This window comes from Podarcis tiliguerta (genome assembly GCF_965153285.1).
Source record: "Podarcis tiliguerta genome assembly, chromosome: 16".
Classification (NCBI taxonomy): domain Eukaryota; kingdom Metazoa; phylum Chordata; class Lepidosauria; order Squamata; family Lacertidae; genus Podarcis; species Podarcis tiliguerta.
In genome coordinates this window covers 23,740,158-23,762,194 of record NC_139549.1, presented here as the reverse complement: position 1 = coordinate 23,762,194, position 22,037 = coordinate 23,740,158, and the positions used below count along the sequence as shown (strand labels likewise).

Here is a 22,037-nt window from a genome sequence, read left to right as displayed (position 1 = left end):
CTCTAGTACAGTGGACGCTCGGGTTGCGAACGTGATCCGTGCGGGAAGCACATTCACAACCCGCAGTGTCCGCAACCCGCAGCGCTGCACCTGCACACACACAGGTTGCTATTCGGTGCTTCTGCGCATGCGCAAAGTGCAATTTAGTGCTTCAGCGCATGTGCAAGCATCCAAACCCAGAAGTAACCCATTCCGGTACTTCTGGGTTCGGCGCGGTGCGTAACCCGAAATCGCACAACCCAAAGCATCTGTAACCCGAGATATGACTGTATCTGGCCCTCGGTACTTTCCTCAGGCCACGCCCCTCGCTGACTCTGCTCCACCCCCCTTCCCTTGTGCTTTCGCCCCTCTGGGATGTGCCACTTCTGGCCTCCTTGGATGGAGAGAGACTCTGTTTGGTACAAACTTCTGAAATGTGCCTGGTTTAATTGTAGCCTACAAAACCGTCGCATCTGTTACTCCGCCCATTTCTGCCTCTTGCCACGCCCCCATTGATATGCAGCCCCTGAAGGTTGCTCATGAAGGGATTCGTGGGCGTGAGCCCCGAGACCCTTTAAGTAAAATTAACCACCACATACTTCCAGCGGAAGGAGCCCCAGAACCTCTTAACAATGAAATGTGGATGTAATTAATGGGTTCGTTTGTTCTTATTACAGGTTATAAAATACAATGAATGCTGTAAAGGAAAAATTAGTATGATATAGTAGCTCGAATATTATATTAAACAGAAGATGGTTAATCCTATTTGTAATGTATTGTACTTTAAAGAAATGTAATCTGAATCCTGAAATATTGTTTAGTGGGCTAATTTATATTTATACTTTCAGCAATATTACTTTTGTAACACAGTTTGGTATGGGTAATTTTTTTTAAGTGTCAGAATCTGGAGAAAGAAAAAGAAATCAATAAAACCATCACACACCTTGAGTTGGGGGAGGGGGAGACATGAGCCCCAGGACCTTTTCAATTACACTGAACCATCATATGCTGTACCTCAAGCTGGGGACTCCCGAACCCCAGTCCCAGATCCTTTCAAACAATTAAACCATCACATATTTCAGGCCAGGAGGTGGAGAAAAGACGTGAGCTCCGGGACCTCTTAAACAATACCGCCCCACCTCCCAAAATAATATATCTCACGTTAGGGGTAAGACACATAATTTGAGCCCGGAACATCTTTTCAAACGAGGAACCCTTTTCCGTAAGTGTCTCAGGTTAGGAAGGCGGGGTACTACTTTGAGCCCCGGTACCTACTGAAAAGCTCTGCAGAGTTTGCCTTTGGCAGGAGGGGTGGGATGCGGGCACAGGTATATGTGTGAGAGGGGGGGGAGGGGAGAAGAAGCCGTTTCATCTCCTCCTCTACCACCCCGTCTCTTTCTCTCTCCCTCCCTCCCTCCTTTCCTTCTCGCAGAAGGGGCGGCCCCGGGATGCTCGGCGGCCGCCGGCGTGCGGTATATAAGAACAGCGGCGCTCCCTTCTGCCGCAGTGGCCTCTCTGGCGTGTCGCTCCGACGGCAGCCACCACCATGATGAGCTACGGCATGGACACGCTTTATAGCGGCCCCTCGTACCGCAAGGAGCCCGGCTTCGGCGGCGGGCGCTACTCGACGGCAGCCGCGCGCTCCGCAGGCGGCAGCGGCTCCTTGGCGTCGAGCGGCTTCCACTCGCAGTCGTGGTCGCGGGGCTCGGCGGTCTCCGTCTCCAGCTACCGGCGCCTGGGGGCGTCGTCGGCGTCCGGGGCCGCGGGGGTCTTGAGCCAGCTGGGCTCGTCGACTGAGAGCCTGGAGTCGTCGCTGAACGGCGACCTGCGCGGGCGCAACGAGAAGGAGGTGCTGCAGGCGCTTAACGACCGCTTCGCCGGCTACATCGACAAGGTGCGGGCGCTGGAGGAGCAGAACCGGCAGCTGGAGGCCGAGGCGGCGGCGCTGCGGCAGCAGCAGGCCGGGCGCTCAGCCATCGGGGAGCTGTACGAGCGCGAGATCCGCGACATGCGCGGCACGCTGGTGGTGCTGAGCGCCGAGAAGGGGCAGCTGCAGCTGGAACAGGAGCACCTGGAAGAGGATCTGGCGCACCTCAAGCAGCGCCTGGACGACGAGAGCCGGCAGCGCGAGGAGGTGGAGGCGGCCATCCGGGCGCTGGGCAAGTTCGCCGACGACTCTCAGCTAGCCAAGGGCGAACTGGAGAAGAAGCTTCAGGCGCTGCGCGAGGAGAGCCTTTTCCTGCGCCGCAGCCACGACGACGAGGTGGCCGAGCTGCTGCTCCAGATCCAAGGCAGCAGCGCCCTCCAGGTGGCCGTCGAGGCTCGCGACGCCGCAGCCCGCTCCGACGTCACCTCTGCGCTCAAGGAGATCCGCGCCCAGCTGGAGGGACACACCGTCAAGAGCTCCATCCAGTCCGAAGAATGGTTCCGAGGTGAGACTATAGACGGGGCGGGCCATCCCGGAAAGGAGGAGGGGGGCGTCAGGGAGCCCCCCGACGGTGGGATAAGAGAGCTGCGCGTGCGGAGGGGGCAGCTTTGTCCAAAGGAGGGAGGGAGAGGTCACCCAACCCTTCCAAGGACATGGAGAGAGCCGTCGGGGAACCACTGAAGGGCCCCCAGTAGCTGGGCTGGGCGGGGGCGGCAGCTTTGTCCAAAGGAAGGAGGAGGCGGCCACTCGGGAACCGCCCCAGGAATAGGAAGGAAGGAAGGGGACGCCGGGGAGCCACCGGAGAGCCGGCAGGGAAGTAGGGCTGCGGGGGGGGGACGCCTTAGTCTAAAGGGGGTCGGTCGGAGAACCATCCTGCAGTTAGGAAGGAAGGCAGGCGTGCCGGAGAACCACCTCAGCGACAGCAGAGGGAGAAAGTGCTGTCTCCTAGCAGCCGCTTCATCAAAGGAGCGGCGAGGAATGGAGGGGGTGTCCCCGTCGCTTCATAATCCAAGAGTGGACCCAGCCCCCCCGCAACTATTTGGAAGTTTCAAAGCTGGGAGCGCGCCTTCGTCGGGAAGGGTCAGCGGATGGGGGCTGGTGGGTTTCATAGTAAGGGAGCAAAGAACCAGATATGATTCATTCCACTCGAGGACTATTATTTTTCTGGCTATTATTTTAATAATGTACCGCCTCGTTATAGTCAAGCATAATAATATGTCATCATAATTGCAAATTAAGTAAGTGGTCGTTGTTAGGTGCGAAAAGAAGCGCTTGCAAAATTATCTGTTGATTTTTCTTCTTTTTGGATAAAGAGCCCTTTCATCTTGGATATAGTCAAGGGCAGGCTGCGAAAACTCGCTGTGAATCTTCACACACAAACATACCGGGCGAAACCTCTATTTCTCTCTCTTCTCTCCCCTCTCTCACATTCGCCTCCCTCCCCATCCCTGAAATCGCGCTCCTACCCCAAGGCAAGAGGGGAACAAGTCGCATGGAGCGGAGAAATTTCCAAATGTATTTTTTTCGGGGAGGGGGTTGTTCTTTGCGTGCCGGGGTGGCATCCCTTGACAAGCCATTACTCTGCAAAAATGGAGATCTTGTCATGGAAGTCTCCACGTAAAGGAAGGCGTTGCAATGGGGGCGTGTCCCTATTTCAGTGCCCCCCCCCCAGTACGTCTAAATAGCTTCAACTGGGAAACCTATGATAGCAACACTTACAGGTAAAGCGAAACTCGCCCTCCCCTCCTCAAGTGAAGCAGACGAACCGCGTAGAATTGCTTGTATAACATAGGCCAATGCAGTGGACAAGATACTTCTGCGGGGGCGGTGGGGGGGGCGGGGATACTGAGTTGGGGGAAGATGTCCTGCCATGGAGGTCAGGCCCGCTAGCCTAGATAGAAAAAGATTAGGAAATGCGTTGGGAGGGGGAAGAAATGTTGGGGGAAAGAGGTGGATTGCCGATTAAAGGAGTCTATAGCGAGGGAAGAAAGACTCCAAAAGGGGCGGGGGGCGGGGAGAGAATGCATTCAGGGGCTCAGGGGGTAGTGGTGAACTTTGGGGATACCTGGACTGTGAGCGCGTTGCTCCATTGCACCAATACGAGGAGGGAGGGAGACTGATTCAGCACTGTGGACAGCGGTGGAAGGAAAGCACAGGAGTACCTCGGGCTACATACGCTTCAGGTTACAGACTCCGCTAACCCAGAAATAGTACCTCGGGTTAAGAACTTTGCTTCAGGATGAGAACAGAAATCGTGCGGGGGCAGCAGGAGGCCCCATTAGCTAAAGTGGTGCTTCAGGTTAATAACAGTTTCAGGTTAAGAACGGACCTCGGGAACAAATTAAGTACTTAATGCGCGGTATCACTGTATTGCGCCGTCACTCTTGGGGGACAGAGGAGGGTGTCCTTTCATTCATTTGCTGGGGGTGCAGTTTCTACAGGGGAAAAAATATGAATCTATGCCTCTCCTTGGTGCAAAAGACGGCTACATTTCCCGCCCGCCCCCCGGGGGGGGGAATTGAATCTGTCACCAGTCCTATCCGTACTGCGGAGGTACCTAAGGAAAAGGGGTCGATCCGCCTTGCTGCAGAGAGTGGGGAGAGAAAATGGTGGGGGTAACCATGTGTGGGACGAGGTTGGAGGGAGGGGGGGACGCGCGCTGTGTCTGGGCGCCGCTCCGCAGTCTCTGCTGAGTCAGTCCTCGCCTCCTGCAGTAACTTGAAGCCAAAGTCAGCTGCACGCGGGGAGGGGGGTTGTGGGGCGGAGGCGGCTGCCAGGCTGGCGCAGGGTGTCTGACTTCTCTTCTTACAGCCCCTCCCCTCCCCAGGGCCCCGATCCTCTCACGCCCCCCCATTTTTCCTCCTCCTCTGGCCATTTCCCAGTTCCCATGGGATCCACCCACACACCTACCTATTGAAGCGAGAGAGGCGCGCTGAAGTGGGGGCAGGGCGGGGGCGCCCCGGAAAGGCTGGTAACGTCGGGATCGGATGCAGTTCGGGCGGTCCGTGCAAGCGATCGCGCCTCCCAAAATGAGTTAGGTGGGAGGGAACCTAAGCTGTTTTACACCGAGTCAGACCATTGGTCTGTCTGTGTAGCTCAGAGGCTGCCCCAGAGATCCTGGATGGGGACATTCCTAGCCCTACCTGGAGACGCCGAGGATAGAACCTGGGACCTTCTGCATGCAAAGCAGGTGCTTAACCTTTTTGCTACTGCCTTTCCCCCCTAAACGGAGCCCTTTCGACTCCCAAGCACGGGCGGATTTCAGGGACTGCAGCAAAAGCAAGTTCTCAGAACCAGCCGGAAAGTTGGACAGCTCGAATCACCGACTCTACCACCTAGCCGCTCTTTCCCTCTCCACGCGCCCCCTTGGCCGTGCTAACCCGCATTCAGGGCCCCTGGGGGTGGAATGACGCTGTCCAGGGTCCTGATCCAGCAATGTTTTCCAGGACGCTTGCTTTATCATTATGATAAAGCGCAGGCGCTGTCCGCGGTGCTGATCCTGCTTCTTCGTGCCGTTGTCGGCGGGGGTCCTGATCCTGCTGTTCGATTGATTGGTTGCATATATATATCCCACCGTTTCCCCCCAAGGAACTCAAGGCACCCTACATGGTGCTCCCCCTCTTCATTTAATCCCTGCAACAACCCTGTGAGTTAGGTTAGGCTGAGAGGCAGTGACTGGCCCAAGGTCACCCACTAAATTCCATGGCTGAATGGCCATTTGAACCCTGGGTTCCCAGGTCCTAGTCTGCACCACTTTAGACCGTGCAGCAGGGGTTCAGTTGCTCTGTTCCTCACGAAGACTGGCGCAGAGTGTTACTAGTGGAGAGAGTCTCCGATCACAATACCGCAATTTATTCCTGGGATTGGTGAGGGGAGTCACATATAACTTCTCCCTAAATTTACCTCCTCCTTCTTAGCATTGTAAGGGGAATCCGTGTTGTTGGAAGTTAGCGGGAGGGACATATTTTTACTTCCTACAGATTGGGAAATCCCTGCTGTTGTTGCAGTCCAGCTTTAACAGCTCTCTTGTCTTTCCTTAACCATTCCTGTTTGGTAGCCACCAGCAATACCCTCCTCCTTTCATAAAGGCTGGCAGAAGCCTGGAGGGCAGCTGCAGGAATGTGAGCCAAATATCTAAGCTGGTTTTCCCACAGGCATCTGGGTGGCAGCTGTGAGAACAAGATAGTGGACTGGATGGGCCATTTGCCTGCTCCAACAGCCAAACTCTGTTTATGTTATTATGAGGAAATGAAAAGCCTAGCTTATGGTGGCACCAGGTTATTATTATCTATTAAATTAAATGATTCACATAGCACTTTCATTGTGCAAAAAGCAGCATATCTCTTTCACTTGGGGGTGCAAACTGCAACCCACCCACCCCAGCTTCTAGAATTATCTGTCCCACAAGCCCTTTTAAAGTATGTTGCTTGACAGCTCTTCAGCATGCCTGCATTGTGAAAATGGCACAGGCTTAAGAGTGAGTGGGATGTGACCTAATGGCTCTATTATAGTCCTGTCAGGCAGGTTCCCATACTGAGAGGCAGTGTCAGATGAGATCGTCAGGTTGGCCCCGCAAAAGCAGTTTGATCTGCCTAAAGAGAACCACCCACAGAAAGTACCGTAATTGAGATGCACAGCTGAAGGTCACTTAATGCAGACAGGTCAATTTTAACACACACACACCCTGCTCACAATACAAGGTGCTAAAAGGACAGTTCTTCTCCCCAATGCCCCATTGTACGGTCATTTGTAGAGGCTTTTTGAGTCCATTTTCACTACTGATTTTGGCTCCTGCCTTTGTTCTAGAATGAAACTATCCAGACATCATAAAGTATTGCCACTTCCTTAATTTCCCAATGGAGTACTTAGTGATGGTCACTAAACGAAAATGTCACCACCCACATACAGGAGGCAGGTTATTGGCAAATGTGGGGGAGATAGTTAAGATTCATTTCCCTCTGACCATAGCCCAGTGATCAGCATCGTCTGCGCCTTAGTTTTCAAAGGCGTGTCTGAATAAGTAGAAATATGACAAAGAGGAAGCCAGTCTAACCTCTCCTTGGGAAGAAATGCTACTGTATTGCAGCAGCCACAGAAGGGGCTCTCTTGTGGATAACCACCTGCCGTGATTCAGATGCCGGTGGGATTGAGAGAAGTTCTAATTTGGCAGCACAACTGCAATAGTGACTGATGATAAACTAATCCCCCTGCCCCCTGCCCCCAGGCCTCCTGTCCTTGATCCCACAGTTGCTATGGTCTCCCCCAAAAGAACGCGGTGGCAGAGGCCTTTCCCCAACAAGAATGGCTGCCTGCAGGCCCAGACATCACCAAGGCCAGCCCATCCAGCAAAGTGTGTGCTGAGGTTGTTGAGACCAGCTCTCCCTTTCTGAGAGGGGCGCCTCCTATCTGGAGGTCTGGAGTGGGGTTGTGTGAGCTTTGAAGGTGTGGATCAGTCAGGGCAACTGTCAGCTAATCTGTGTCTTCTAAGACTGTTACTCCTCAGAAACAGTACAGTCTCTCCACCAAGAAGGGGAGATTGGAAGTCTTTCTCTCTCTCTCTCTCTCTCTCTCTCTCTCTCTCTCACTCACACACACACACAGAGAGAGAGAGAGAGAGAGAGAGAGAGAATCAACATTGTCTTTTGAGGCTCTTTGTGCTCCCTATAATACTGAGTTCAAGGGATGCGGGTGGCACTGTGGGTTAAACCACAGAGCCTAGGACTTACCAGTCAGAAGGTCAGCGGTTCGAATCCCCGTGAAGGGGTGAGCTCCCATTGCTCAGTCCCAGCTCCTGCCAACCTAGCAGTTCGAAAGCATGTCAAAGTGCAAACTCCAGCGGGAAGGTAAACGGCATTTCCGTTCATGCTGGCCACATGACCCGGAAGCTGTCTGTGGACAAACGGTGGCTCCCTCAGCCAATAAAGCGAGATGAGCACCGCAACCCCAGAGTCGGTCACGACTGAACCTAATGGTCAGGGGTCCCTTTACCTTTAATACGTACTGAGTTCAGGTGGTTGAGTGCCATCAGGATTTGAGCTCAAATTTGGCCAATGAGAAATATATATAACCATGCTTTGGTGAATCCTGAAGTCTGCAGTAGTACAAAATACTTGCAGAAAAATTAAATTAGGGGACTTCCTCCCCACCCCCAAAACCCCCAACAACCAGCAGCCAAAATCAGCAGCCCCAGGAACTACGGAATAATGAATGTCAATTGGTGATGGAACAGGCAGAAAACCAGGAAAGAGGGGCAGGGGAGAGAATAACTGGTTTGCCTTTTAGAGTAGGGCAGGCTTGAAATCTGAAAAGGAGCACTCTTAACCAAGGGTGGGGAGACACTGCAAAATTTTGTTGCGGATCCTATGATGAAGAGCTCAGTTGTGTATGCAGATGGTTTGAACAAGCATCTCAAGCAGCAGCATGGGCCTTGCTCTGGGTCAGAGGGAGGTGCGGCAGGAGTTGATTCTGCCACTCTAGAAAATAATCTCTGTAGATGGCTGGTCTTTCTCCTTGCTTGGAGAGACTGAGCACCACCATCTCCAAACTAGAATGTGTCCTCCTCAGCACCAACTGTTTAAATCATAATTCTGATGCAGTTCTTAAAAGACCAGGTGTTTTGCAATATTAGCGTTCATCTCCACACTAACCCTGCAAGGTAGGTCACCATATATATATATATTTATATTATTGGTTTTTGCACATGTTTTCCAAAATAACATCCCATCTTATACAATATAACAAACCTTTGGCTATCACAGCCTAGGACTTCTGTCAACCTCGCTTAATGGTTTTCTAACTTCCTTTCTGATTTTGCATTTTATTTTAATAGTTATTGCTATAAAATCCAAATCCTAAATAAACTTCTTCTTAGTCTTTTTTTTTTTTTTTGCAATAATTCATATAGTTCTCCTTACAAAACTTCTTGCAACCCTACAAAGCACAGCCTTATTTTCAAGATGCAGGAAAATCTGTTAGTAAATGTTAGTTTCCATTCCTCAGGATCCGTTCATTTATGGCCATGAAGACATAGGTGTTTCCTTCTCACTGCCCTTCATTTCTGATATCACTTAAAGCAAACAGCCTTTTTCTGACCTACCTCATCTATTTTTTGCTCTTTGCTTTGCATGCAGAAGGTCCCAGATTCAATCCCTGGCATCCCCGAGTGATTTTAGAAAAGACTCGTGTCTGAAGCCCTGGAGAGCTGCTGCCAGTCAGTGCAGACAATACTGAAGTAGATGGACCAACAATTGGGCTCAGTATTAAGCACAGAGCCTAGGACTTGCCGATCAGAAGGTCGGCGGTTCGAATCCCCGCAATGGGGTGAGCTCCAGATGCTCGGTCCCAGCTCCTGCCACCTAGCAGTTCGAAAGCACATCAAATTGCAAGTAGATAAATAGGGACCGCTCCGGCGGGAAGGTAAACGGCGATCCGTGTGCTGCTCTGGTTCGCCAGAAGCGGCTTAGTCATGCTGGCCACATGACCCGGAAGCTGTACACCGGTTCCCTCGGCCAATAAAGTGAGATGAGCGCCACAACCCCAGAATCTGTCACGACTGGATCTAATGGTCAGGGGTCCCTTTACCTTTACCTATGTTCCTCTATGTATTCAGAGGTTAACTGCCTTTGAATGCAGAGCTGCCCAGAGCAATCATGACATTTCCCAGCCACTGGTGTGTGTGTGTGTGTGGAGACATTCTTCATTTATCTCAATCCCTTTAAAAATATTATAGTGTGTCATATGTTAACTACACATTAGAGAGGCAGTGTGGTTCAGTGGTTAAAGTGCCAGGCTTAGGACCTGGGAGGCCAGGGCTCAAATTCTCACCCAGCCATGAAGCTCACTGGGGGAGTTGACAGGACTTGGGGGACAATCACTGCCTCTCAACTTATCCTGCCCACAGGGTTCTTGCCGGGATTAAATGAAGAGGGGGAGAATGCCATGCATGCCACCTTGAGCTCCTTTGAGTGTAAAAATGTGCAATAAAATAAATACATATTTATATATATCGTTTAGGCTCCATTCTGTTTGCCACCTTTACTGCTGCTGATCCTTTCTGGAGAATCAGAAGTACAAACACATTAAGGTTTGTTTTTCAGGATGCTGCAGTCAGCAATATGTGAATGCTGTGTGAGCCCTTCTCAAAGAGACAAACGATGTATGAGCAGAGATCTGAAGAGCTCACAGCTACTTAGCAATATGATTCAACTGATTTGGGTTTTGCTTTTTAAGTTGCGTTTTTTTCTTTTTCAGTTTTAGCAGATCATTCATGAACCCAATTAAAAGGAAAAACCCTTCACCACCATCGCAGCGCGGGTGATTGGAAAGCAGAGAGCGAGAAAGGGCTCACATTCATTCTCTGCATCCATTTCCTGAATATGTGGCAAGGCAGTAACACGTCCCTCCACAGGATGCCACCTGGAAATCCAAATTCCCCTCCCGTTCCCCTTGCATCTGGGAGCTATGAAACCCCTGCTGAATCTAGTGGGTGATCAGGATCAAACCCTCCTTTATATCCAAGGCTGTATACCTTACAGCTTACGATGCTGCAAACAACACACAGCAAGCCAGCAGCTTAAATAATACAAAACACGAAGTATAAAAATCAGTTGTTTTTTGTAGAGGGCATATTGAGGCAAGACTATATACACTTGGGAGCAAGATTCATTCCACTTTTAAACCTCAACAGCCTTAACCGAGTGCAAAACCAGTATATTGTATTTTTTAAAAATCCGTTCAGAATGTTTTAATAATGCACAGTTCATTCCCCACCTCCCCGGAACTTGCCTAGTTCCGGATGCTGCTGCTGCTGAATCATCTTGCAGATCCCAGCAGAGGGGGCTGGGCTGCCCTTTCGTCTCAGGAAGCGAAGTGATGGAGGCTTGGAGGTTCCCATCAGGGGCTGGCCAAAGCGGCTGAATTGTCTTAAGCCTGTTATTATCCCTTCCTCCTCTCTTTCCCCCATCTCTCTGCAACTGTGCTAGCTAGGGCTGATGGGAGTTGTAGTCCAAAAGAGCTGGAGGGGGTTGGGGCAAGCGGGCCGGCATTGCAGTGGTGGGCGTGGCCAGTGGCGAAAGTGGGCTTCACGGCCGCCTGAGTACCGTAGGCTAACATTTAAGCTATGCACAATTCAGAGCTTCCTACGGGCATCTCTCTCTAGCCAGGGAAGTAGAAGGCACGATCACAAGAAAACAAGTGGCCCATCTAATCCAGCATTCTCACAGCGGCCACCCAGATGCCCCAAAGGGAAGCCCAGAACTAGGACCACAGAACAAGAGCCTTCTACCCTCCTGTGGTTTCCAGGAACTGGTGTTCAGTAGCAGTACTGCCCTCCAACCAGTGTCATATTTTTAGCTTAAATTTTTAAATTTTTAGCTTAAATTTTTAAATTTTTAGCTTAAATTTAGCTTAAATTTTTAGCTTAAGGCCCTGCTCTCTTGGAGCCCTCTCCAAAATCAAAGGGGAAAAACTGAGTGTACACTTCCAAAATATAAGATAAAAAACAAATAAAATAAAACCTACATACAGCAACAGTGTTTTGTGTTGTGTAAGTAATGGGCCCTGCCTGCTAGCCTGCTCTCTAAAATATCACTGGTTTGTTCATTTCTATATACAGTGGTACCTCCGGTTACATACGCTTCAGGTTACAGACTCCGCTAACCCAGAAATAGTACCTCGGGTTAAGAACTTTGCTTCAGGATGAGAACAGAAATTGTGCTCCGGCAGCGCTGCAGCAGCGAGAGACCCCATTAGCTAAAGTGGTGCTTCAGGTTAAGAACAGTTTCAGGTTAAGAACAGACCTCCGGAACGAATTAAGTACGTAACCAGAAGTACCACTGTATCTCTAATTTTCTCCTCATCTTCCTCCCTGCTGAGATCTACAAGGAACAACACTGAGACTTAAGGAGGGAGAAGTTGGTACTTAACCCAAGGTACCACTGTATAGGGTGCCAACATTCTGCATGGACTGGTAGCATGGTAACATGTGCCAATGGCTTTCGATACCTATCAGGTCCATAAATTACCATATAGCATATATTCAACTCAACACAAAAAACTGTGACAATTTGTTGTTGACAAAGGACAGCTGGACATATAAAGGACGCCATTACCTTCAGTAGCTTAGGGCCTCATCAAACCTAAATCCAGCCCTGCTTCCAACTGTGGAGGCAAAGCGCAGCCATCATGTCTAGCAGCCATTGATAGCTTGGTCCTCAATGAATTAGTCCAGACCATGAACTCGTCCAATCACATTTCAGGGGCACATTCCAGTATGGCAAAATCACTAAGTAAAGGGATAGCAGAGAGCCTGAGGTCTGTCACATGGGAAGGGGCACAGCATGTGGAGAGTCCCAAAGGCCATATCGAGAGCCCTGGAGGGGGCCCAGAATTTGGCCCCTGGGACTGGAGTTCACTCCTGTTTTAGACCGTTGTGGATGGAGTCGGAATGGCCTGTACTCTGCAATCTTTCCTTGACGATATATTTTGGCATGCTTTGCGACTGGATAGATGCTTTTTCTTTTCTCCCCCCCCCCGTAATATTTACTGAATTTCATACAAACACATAACTTCAATAAAACAAAAATAAGAAAAACAATAATAAAAGAAAAGAGAAAGAAATAAAATATTACAAATCTCACAAATAATACCCAAGAATACCACCACATACACAAATACAATAAAACTTAATTGATTTAACTTCCAACTTCATAAACATATTACTTGACTTCCTCTCATCTCTTCCATCTGAATTTCCTTGTAATTGAATGTAGCAGTTTCCAATATCATTATTCCAAAAAACAATATTCCGGTTATAATCAAATTTCCTAACTTTTCTTATCGTTCTGTTTCTCATTTATTTATTTAATCCTAATTTAATCCTAGGCCTAATTAATTCTTTCAAGTACTTACAAATCTTTAATATTACAATATTTATTCAAATAGTCTTTAAATTTCTTCCAGTCTTCTTGATATTCCTCTTCTTTCTGGTCTTTCTGGATTCTCCCAGTGAGATCAGCCAGCTCCATTAAGTCCATCATCTTCATCTGCTAATGACTGGATATATGCTTTCCCCCCTTTTCCTTCCCCACATTACAGTGAGGCTGGACAAGCTGTCAGAAGCGGCCAAGGTGAATACCGATGCCATCCGTACAGCACAGGAGGAGATTTCCGAATACCGCCATCAGCTGCAGTCCAAAACCACCGAGCTCGAAGCTCTCAAGGGGACGAAGGAATCCCTGGAGAGGCAGAGGGCCGACATCGAAGACCGCCATCATGTTGATGTCCTCTCCTATCAGGTAATGTGTGGGCCAATGGCAGCTGCCCACTACAGACTCCCCCAACCAGGTGCCCTTCAAATATCAGGTCTCATCAGCCCCCCATGTGGGACAGCCAATGGGGAGGAAGGATGGAGCCACAGTCCGGTGATAGCTGGGTTCACCACCTGGATTTAAATCCACCAGTCTTAGCTGTGTAACCCAAGGGTAGCCCAGAATAAGCCAAGCTCTCTTAGGCTGAAAACAGACAAGAATGTTTAAGAAAAGAAGTGTTGAAGCTTCTCCCACTGACAGCACTGAAGGAAGATCTAATTACCACCCTTATCAACCTCTGTCTGTGGATTGAAGAGGGTGCCATCTTGTCTTTTGCCCCATGCAGAAAAATGGCTGAAAGTCAATGGCAGTCCTACTCAGAGCAGACCAGTTGGAGTTAATAGGCATGGGTAACTTTGGTTTGATGATTTCAATGGATCTACTCTGAGTAGGGCTTAGGTGTAGTTTGTTAAGAACTCTTAGCATCATTAGGAGTCCCCTGTTTCCCTCTCAGAACTACAGTTTCCCAAGCAAATTAATAATGAATCCCTCTTCACTGGGAAGTCTGGGAATTGTTGCTCTGAGAGTGGAATTGGGGTCTCTCCCAGCAACTCTCAGCACTCTTAACAAATGACACTTCCCAAGATTATTTGGGGGAAGCCATGACTGTATAAAGTGGTAAAATACTGCTTCTAGATGAGACCTAAGGCATACAGCTAACAACAAAAAACAGACCTTCGGTGGATCTACACACGGGGGGGAAACACTATAAAAAGTTAGAAATGAAATCATTATAAAAGAAGAAAAAAACACTATGTAAAAATCGCATAATTTATTTATTTATTTATTTATTTATTTATTTATTTATTTATTGCTCTCCGGTGCCATCCCGTGTTGCATGTTTATAACGCATTCAAAATGTTGGTTTGTCCCCCCCCCCCCCCTTAATGTAGCTGAGTCCCTTGTCTGGTTGGCTTGAAGACAACCTCCCTCCCTTATACACACATGCAGATAAACACCAAACAAACAAAGCTCCACAAAGCAGCCTTATTATTACAGTGGTACCTCTGGTTACGTACTTAATTTGTTCCGGAGGTCTGTTCTTAACCTGAAACTGTTCTTAACCTGAGGGGTTACCACTTTAGCTAATGGGGCTTCCTGATGCTGCCGCGCTGCCATGGCGTGATTTCTGTTCTCATCCTGAGGTAAAGTTCTTAACCTGAGGTACTACGTACTTCTAGGTTGTGAAGTCTGTAACCCAAAGTGTTTGTAACCTGAGGTGTTTGTAACCCGAGGTACCACTGTAGTGGTGTTTTGTTGATGTTCCTAACCAAAAGGTTTAGGGCTATGCGTCCCCCCAGGAAAAAAGCACTAGTTATCGTTATTGTCGTATTACAATTGGAGTGTGTGCCTTTTCGACTAAGCTCTAATTGGTGTGTCTCAGGCCTCTGCCAGTGGCAGCTAGTGCCCATTGAGCTAGAGCCCAACACTAGGGGGCGCCAGAGCTGATTGCAGGCAGAGCCAACTAATTCTTAGTTTTGTCTCTGTCCTCCGTGCCAAGTTCTACAAGGGGCAACAATGAGATGAAAGAGGTGGAAGCTGGCAGCTTCCTTGGAGTCGTAAGAAGGGAGGCTGGTGGTGGGCTGGCTGAGGGCAGGCAGAGGTTGGTGGCACCTCTGACCAGCCTCTGATGCCTTCCAGGAACTAGCAAAGTAGATCCCAGAAGCCTGAAATCTGTCTGCATTTGATCTAGCCAAAACCCAAGCACTTTCAAGCCCCATTCAGTTCAATGGGAGGGCTAAGCATGCACCAAAACCAGTGCTGTCCCGCTTGAACTGCATCCAGGTCAAAGATGTTGAAGTCGTAAGGGGGAGAAAGAGATTTAACTCTTAAATATTCTGTGTGTGTGTGATTATTTAATTATTTAAAGATAGTTTTAAGCCACCCTTTACCACAAAAGTAATCCCAGCGCAGGAAGAGGATTGAAACCACAAATACCAATTATAAATAATAGAAAACCAAGGGCAGATAAAACAAACAAACTGCCACAGAAGCACTAACAGCAACATGTCAACCATAAATATCCTGTGGCAGACTGTAGTACTGAAAACTCATTAAGGGTGGGCACCTGCCACTTTTTGGGAGCGTGGTGTAGTGGTTAGAGTGTTGGACTAGGACCTGGGAGACCAGGGTCCACGAAGAAACTGACTGGGTGTCCTTGGGCCAGTGGCTTCTTCTGAGCCTAGCCTACCTCACAGGGTTGTCGTGGGGATTAAATGGGGGACAGGGGTGAACTAGAAACACCATCTTGAGCTGCTTGGGGGGGGGGAGGTGGCATTTAAACACAGTCAATAAACAAGACAAATAATAGGATGGAACAGCAGCACGGAGCCTCAGATCTCAACTCTGGCGGGGGGGGGGGGATTTCCCAGGATTTGCTGCCAGCCACGAGGACCATTGCAGTCCCAAACGTGCGCTTGATAATAGACACACAAGATTAAGCACCTCTGATGTTTTGGTACAGCTGTCCTGCGCCACTATTAAGCCCCGCTTACTATCGTGTCACATCTCGCTTGCGGCCCTCTCAGCCTGACCAACCTCACAGGACTGTTGTGAGTAGGCGGAAGAGCCATATTTACATCTTCTTCCATTCCCTGGAGGAAAGGTGGGATGCAAATGCAATACAGTGGTACCTCGGGTTAAGTACTTAATTCATTCTGGAGGTCCGTTCTTAACCTGAAACTGTTCTTAACATGAAGTACCACTTTAGCTAATGGGGCCTCCCGCTGCCGCTGTGCCGCCGGAGCACGACTTCTGTTCTCATCCTGAAGCAAAGTTCTTAACCCGAGGTAGTATTTCTGGGTTAGCGGAGTCTGTAACCTGAAGCGTATGTAACCTGAAGGATATGTAACCTGAGGTAACACTGTAAATCCAAACAAAAGTAGCAATAAGTAAATGGGCTCAGCATTTTTTTAAAAAAAAAAAACAATCATTTCCCACATTCTCTTCAAATCTTTATATGTCTTTTCCCAGGCCTTTTAAATAATTTTACATTGCCACTACATATGGTAGCCTCTTATACTTTTTGCCCTCCCTTCATGTTTCTTCTCTATCGCAGTCAAAGGCTTTGACTGTGAAAGAGCAAAAAAAACTTCATGCTGATTGGGCAGATCTAGAATGCCGGTGGCTACAAAAATAGCAATAGGCCTTCGATTCCTCCATGACCCTGGACCGGCCACTACCCCACACTGGGTCATCACTGTGGCTGTTATGTACTGAGTTGAATAGGATCCAAACTGCAGCAGTCTGATTGGTCCTAGAACAATAGGATCCAAATTGCAGCAGTCTGATTGGTCCTAGAACAATAGGATTCAGAATGCAGCAGTCTGACTGGTCCTAGAACAATGCAGCAGTATGATTGGTTGGCAGGAACCATCCAATCATGCTCCAGATATAAGTGAATCCACAACCTGATTGGCTTACAGTAGAATTCCAGAATTAGCCAATCATGTGCAGCCCATTGTGTAAATAATGTATATAAAGCAGATACTTTGAGGGGACTTTCATTCATTCCTCCTCACCACTATGAACTGAATAAAGAGCATGAAATCACTTTGCGACTCTGAGTATATTTCAGTGGCCCTTTGGCATCAGTCACCTCACACTCTGCCTAGTGCTAGGGCCAGCTTCGACCCTGCTGTTCACTCATTGGCCACCTGAAGATGATCCACACTCTTCCCTGCCTCTGTTTCATAGGAGAGCATCGCACAGCTGGACAATGAGCTGAGGAATACCAAGTGGGAGATGGCCGCCCAGCTGAGGGAATACCAAGACTTGCTGAATGTCAAGATGGCTCTGGATATAGAGATTGCAGCTTACAGGTAGGTGTCGCTTCATTTCCCTACTCTGACAGGCTCACAGGCGTAAGCCCTTCCTCCTCCAGACACGGCATCATTTCCTTTCATGCTGTCATGCACAGGCGCATCCCTGTGCATGTCCAGCCTTGTTTTCTTCACCTTGGTCCTTCAATTCCACTCCACCACAACCCGCTCTTTCCTGGGGTTTATTTATTTTATTTTATTTTTAAAAATCATTTTAAAATGTATACCCTGCTTTTCACCATTTAGGTCTCATAACGGCATACAAGGATTTATTTTTTTTATGTACAAGATTTTTAAAACATGAAACCTCTAACATGTAAAAACTTCAGAAATTTATAGTCTCAGAAATTTAAAGAAAGAACACCTGAAATATTTTAAAACATAGGAGGAGCACTCGGGACATAAAGCCTCATTGAATAAAATGGTTTTAATCAGGCACCTGAAACTCAGCAGGGAGATTTCCTATGCCTGACTTCTAGTGGGAGGGAGTTCCACAGAGTTGGGCCCACACAACTGAAGCTGCAGCTTCATGTTGAGATGAATCATGCTTCTGGTTCCTGGGAGACCACTGACATTGCTTCCCCTAGGTGAGTTTTTAATTAAAACTGTGGAGTGTTAGACATAGATCTAGCCATTATTTTCCAGCCACTTTCCTGGCAATGAGGCCAAGGCAATAAACATTATTCACCAGTCAAAGTAAAACACATAGATACTGGCCATCTTCACACCATACACTCAAAGCACATGGCTTCCCCCAAAGGATTCTGGGAGCAGTAGTTCAGTAAGGGTGCTGAGATTTGTTAGGAGACCTTTATTTCCCTTCCCAAAGCTATAATTCTCAGAGTGGTTTAACAATCAATCCCTCTTGCCAGGGAACTCTGGGAATTCTAGCTCTGGGAGGGGAATATAGGGGTTGCCTAACAACTCTCAGCACCCTTACTGAACTACTGCTCCCAGAATCCTTTGGGGGAAGCCATGACTATTTAAAGTGATATCATAGAGCTATAAATGTACGGTGTGGATGTGGCCGTTGCTGTACGCCCACCTGGTTTTCTGCATGGCAATTGGTACTCGCAGCCAATTGGGTTAGCAGACTCTGACTTCCTTTGATTTCTCCCACCCACCTTTTTTTTGGAAACAGGAAGCTCCTGGAAGGCGAGGAATGCCGCATGGGAGCTGGGCTGGGCCTCTTTCCTTTCCCTGAATCCGTCCCCAAAGCCCCCAGCATTTCCACCCACATCAAGTTCAAGAGCGAGGAGAAGATCAAAGTGGTGGAGAAGTCTGAGAAGGAGACGGTGATTGTGGAGGAGCAGACCGAGGAAGTTCAAGTGACTGAAGAAGTCACGGAGGAAGAGGGAGGTGAGAAAAAGGAAGAGGAAGAGGAGGAGGGAGAGGGAGAAGGAGAAGAGGGAGAGGGAGAGGAGGGAGGAGAGGAAGAAGAAGGAGATGCAAAAGAGGAAGAGGAACAGGGAGAATCTGAAGGAGGAGAGGGTGGTGAAGAAGAAGAAGAAGAAGAGGGAGAGGCAAAAGAGAAGGAATCTCCATCAGCAGAAGACGTTCCAGAAAAAGCACCAACACCTACAGAAGAAGAGGTCAAATCTCCAGACAAGATTCAGTTGCCAGTGAAGGATGATGCCAAATCTCCAGCTCCCAAGTCTCCAGCTCCCAAATCTCCAGCTCCCAAGTCTCCAGCTCCCAAATCTCCAGCTCCCAAGTCTCCAGCTCCCAAGTCTCCGGCGGTTGCCTCCCCAACGCAAGAGGAATCCAAATCCCCGGCCAAAGCGAAGTCTCCAACAAAGGAAGAGGCCAAGGCTCAGGCAACAAAATCTCCCGAAAAGCCCGCATCCCCTACCAAAGAAGACTCCAAGTCTCCGGCAAAAGCTCCATCTCCCACCAAGGAGGAGAGCAAGTCTCCAGATAAGGTCAAGTCTCCGGCAGCAAAATCTCCGGAGAAAGGGGCAACCCCGACAAAGGAGGAGTCCAAATCTCCAGGGAAGGTCAAGTCCCCCACAAAGGAGGAGGTGAAGTCCCCAGAGAAAGCCAAGACCCCGCCGAAGGCCAAGTCACCTGAGAAGGAGAAGCCCCCACCGAAGGAACCAGCCAAGCCACCTGCGAAGGAGGCCAAGGCCCCTGCAAAAGAGGAGGAGAAAGCTCAGGTGAAGCCAAAAGCAGAGGAGAAGAAAGAGAGCAAGAAGGAAGAGGAGCCCAAGAAGGAGAGCCCGGCCAAGGATGTGCCAAAACAAGAAACCAAGGTGGAGGAGAAGAAGGGGAAGGAGGAAGACCAGAAGAAAGCCACCAAGCCAGAGAAGAAGGAGGAGGCATCTTCCAAGGCAGAGGATAAAGTGAAGGAGAAGGAGCCCACCAAAGCGGCAGCAAAGGCCAAGCCGGAGGCGGAGAAGGAAGCGGAGAAAGCCAGCAAGAAGGAGCCCGAGCCAAAGGCGCCAGCCAAAGAAGCGAAGGCCAAGGAGCCGAGCAAGCCGGCCGAGAAGGAGCCTGAGAAACCCAAGGTGGAAGAGAAGAAAGAGGAACCCAAGAAGGAGAAAGTGGAGCCAAAGAAGGAGCCGGAGGAGAAGCCCAAAGCCGAAGCCAAGCCCAAAGAACCAGCCAAGGCAGAGGTCAAGGAGACCCCCAAGGCCGAGCCGGCAAAGGAGCCAGCCAAAGCCACCAAGCCCAAGGCTGAGAAAGTGGAGAAGTCATCCAGCACAGACCCCAAAGACAGCAAAGCCGCAGAGAAGGCGTCCGCGGCAGAGGAGAAAGCGAAGAAGAGTGAGAAGTGAGAGGGAGGAAGCTGGAGGCACCGGCGGATGTCGGAGGAGCTGTTCAAGGGCCCTCTCTGCCTCAGGACGGGCTCCATTTTTTGCCCTTTCCAAGGCTGGACCTTTTCTGCTTAGGCGAGTGGTGACTCTCGCTCACCCGCCGAGGCATGGAGCTCATGTTAGCAATATGTTTATGTGAAAGAAAAATAAACAAGACACCCCAAATAAGCAATGAACCGAGCCGCCGCCACCCCCCAAAAAAGGTGGTTCAATAATGTTATGATAGCTTCCGTAGCAGAATGTGATATACGCAGAATGCCACATTTAAACACTTGAATTTATTTAAGGAACGGGGAGAGGGAGGAGGGGAGGGGAATATCCAGAGCAAAACTTGACTGCCCTTTTCAAATAAGTGCATTTATTTCCAAGTACGGGCAACGATGGGTCGAATGCAATAAATGAATGTATGCAGTTAGAGCTGGGATTTATGCTTTGGGAGATGTATAGTAGGCTAGAGAATTCCAAAACGATCTAGAAAAAAAATGCCTTGTCTTCATTTTCACACTGTCGAGAGCTTCATCCGTAGCTGGTCTCAGGAGGAAGGTCATTCAGGGCGCGTTTTATACCGGAAACCTAAACGGGTTTCAAAACTGGTTCCATTGCTTTGGTTCCTCGCTTCCATTCTTAAGGGACCTTGGGAAATACAAGTTTACCATGGATACCGAAAAGGGATTTCTCAGCAGACTCCCTTTGCAGGGGAACATCAGTTCCCGATGTTTTCTGGGAGGGAGCCAGGCCGGTCAAAACCGGTTGAAAACCTGGCTTAGGTTTGACGTATAGATGTGCCCTCTGTCGTTTAAAAAAACAAAAAAACCATGCACACACATGCACACACTCACCCACTGGAAAAAAGAAGTGCACTACAGCAAGTCAAACGTTCACTTCCAGTTGCTTCTGTGCAATAAAAGCAAACGAAAATGCTTACAAAGAGCTGACTCTCTCTTCTCTGTTGTGGTCTCCTTTCTGGGGTGTCAAGAGGGAAGGTTTGGCAGGTGGAGCTCAGTGGTGAAGGATGTGCTTTGCATGCAGAAGGCCTCCAGTTCAGTCCCCTAGCATCACCACTGAAAGGGATCAGGAAGTAATGGCGAAGATACTGGGGTGTCATTGCCGGAGTGAGATCCTTGGCTCAATGAGCAATTATTATTATTATTATTATTATTATTATTATTATTATTATTAGTGGTACACTGGTTTGACATCGTCTGATAGGAAGTGCCTACAGAGGGTGGTGAATACAGCACAGCATATTATGGGCTGTCGCATGAATCCACTGGATGAAATAGCGGAAGAACGTTGCCTCAGGAGAGTGAGGGAAATTCTCAGGGATGATTCACACCCTGGCCAGCACTTTCTTGATCTCCTGCCCTCAGGCAGAAGATATAGAAACATGATTAGTCACACCAACAGGGTAAAGAACAGCTTCTATCCGTGGGCTGTTTGGCGGCTGAATGAAATATAACAACAGGGCAACTGACTTTCGGGTTTGGTGGGTGTGCGTCAGTAAACGAGGGGAATGAAGATTAAGAGAGCTTAGTGGGGGGTGCTCGTGGAATCTCACTGTATACGTTGTAAAAGTGACAATAAAGTATTTCAAATTTCAATAATAATAATAATAATAATTTATTATTTATACCCCGCCCATCTGGCTGGGTTTCCCCAACCACTCTTGGTTAGCTCCCAACAGAATAAAACTTCCCTAAACAGGACTGCCTTCAGATGTCTTTTAAACGTCAGATAGTTGTTTTTTTCCTTGATACCTGATGGGAGGGCATTCCAGGCACCGCTACTGAGAAGGCCTTCTGCCTGGTTCCCTGTAATCTGCCCTTCTCCCACGGAGGGAAACGCCAGAAGGCCCTTGGAGCTGGACCTCGGTGACCGGGCTGAACGATGGGGGTGGAGACGCTCCTTCAGGTATACAGGACCGAATGCTCTGACCTCAGCTTCCTCTGTTCCTTTACCTAGGCTGTTAGAAACCCCAAGCATCAGGGACTGAGATGCACTTGCCTAGCCAGCTCATCCCAGTCTAAGGCTTCCAGGATGGGTTGGGCCGCAACTCAGAGCAACTGGCTTGCATGCAAAGGTCCCAAGGCAGCTGCTGCCAGTTAGATTGAGCTAGAAGGACCAGATG

General features: G+C 49.0%; 2 protein-coding genes across 2 annotated transcripts in view; both read left to right on the top strand.

Moving 5' to 3' along the window:
• The first annotated feature begins 1,386 nt into the window (after positions 1-1,386).
• NEFH (neurofilament heavy chain) lies at positions 1,387-20,849 on the top strand. The gene is made up of 4 exons (XM_083417622.1): positions 1,387-2,411; positions 13,001-13,200; positions 16,969-17,093; positions 18,235-20,849. Exons 1-4 carry the CDS (start codon positions 1,526-1,528, stop codon positions 19,868-19,870), a joined length of 2,847 nt encoding a protein of 948 aa, XP_083273748.1. The 5' UTR covers positions 1,387-1,525; the 3' UTR covers positions 19,871-20,849.
• UQCR10 (ubiquinol-cytochrome c reductase, complex III subunit X) overlaps positions 2,486-22,037 on the top strand; it is a 433,107-nt gene continuing 413,555 nt past the window's right edge. Inside the window, exon 1 of the mRNA XM_083418017.1 lies at positions 2,486-2,497. The gene's annotated coding sequence lies outside the window, so the exon portion shown is untranslated. The remainder of the gene's footprint in view (positions 2,498-22,037) is intronic.

Bases quoted from the DNA above. Each gene is read 5' to 3' on its own strand.
- NEFH (XM_083417622.1), top strand. From the start codon at position 1,526: ATGATGAGCTACGGCATGGACACGCTTTATAGCGGCCCCTCGTACCGC. The intron at 2,412-13,000 runs GTGAGACTATAG...CCCACATTACAG, and splicing joins GTCCGAAGAATGGTTCCGAG to TGAGGCTGGACAAGCTGTCA. The intron at 17,094-18,234 runs GTAGGTGTCGCT...TTTTGGAAACAG, and splicing joins ATAGAGATTGCAGCTTACAG to GAAGCTCCTGGAAGGCGAGG.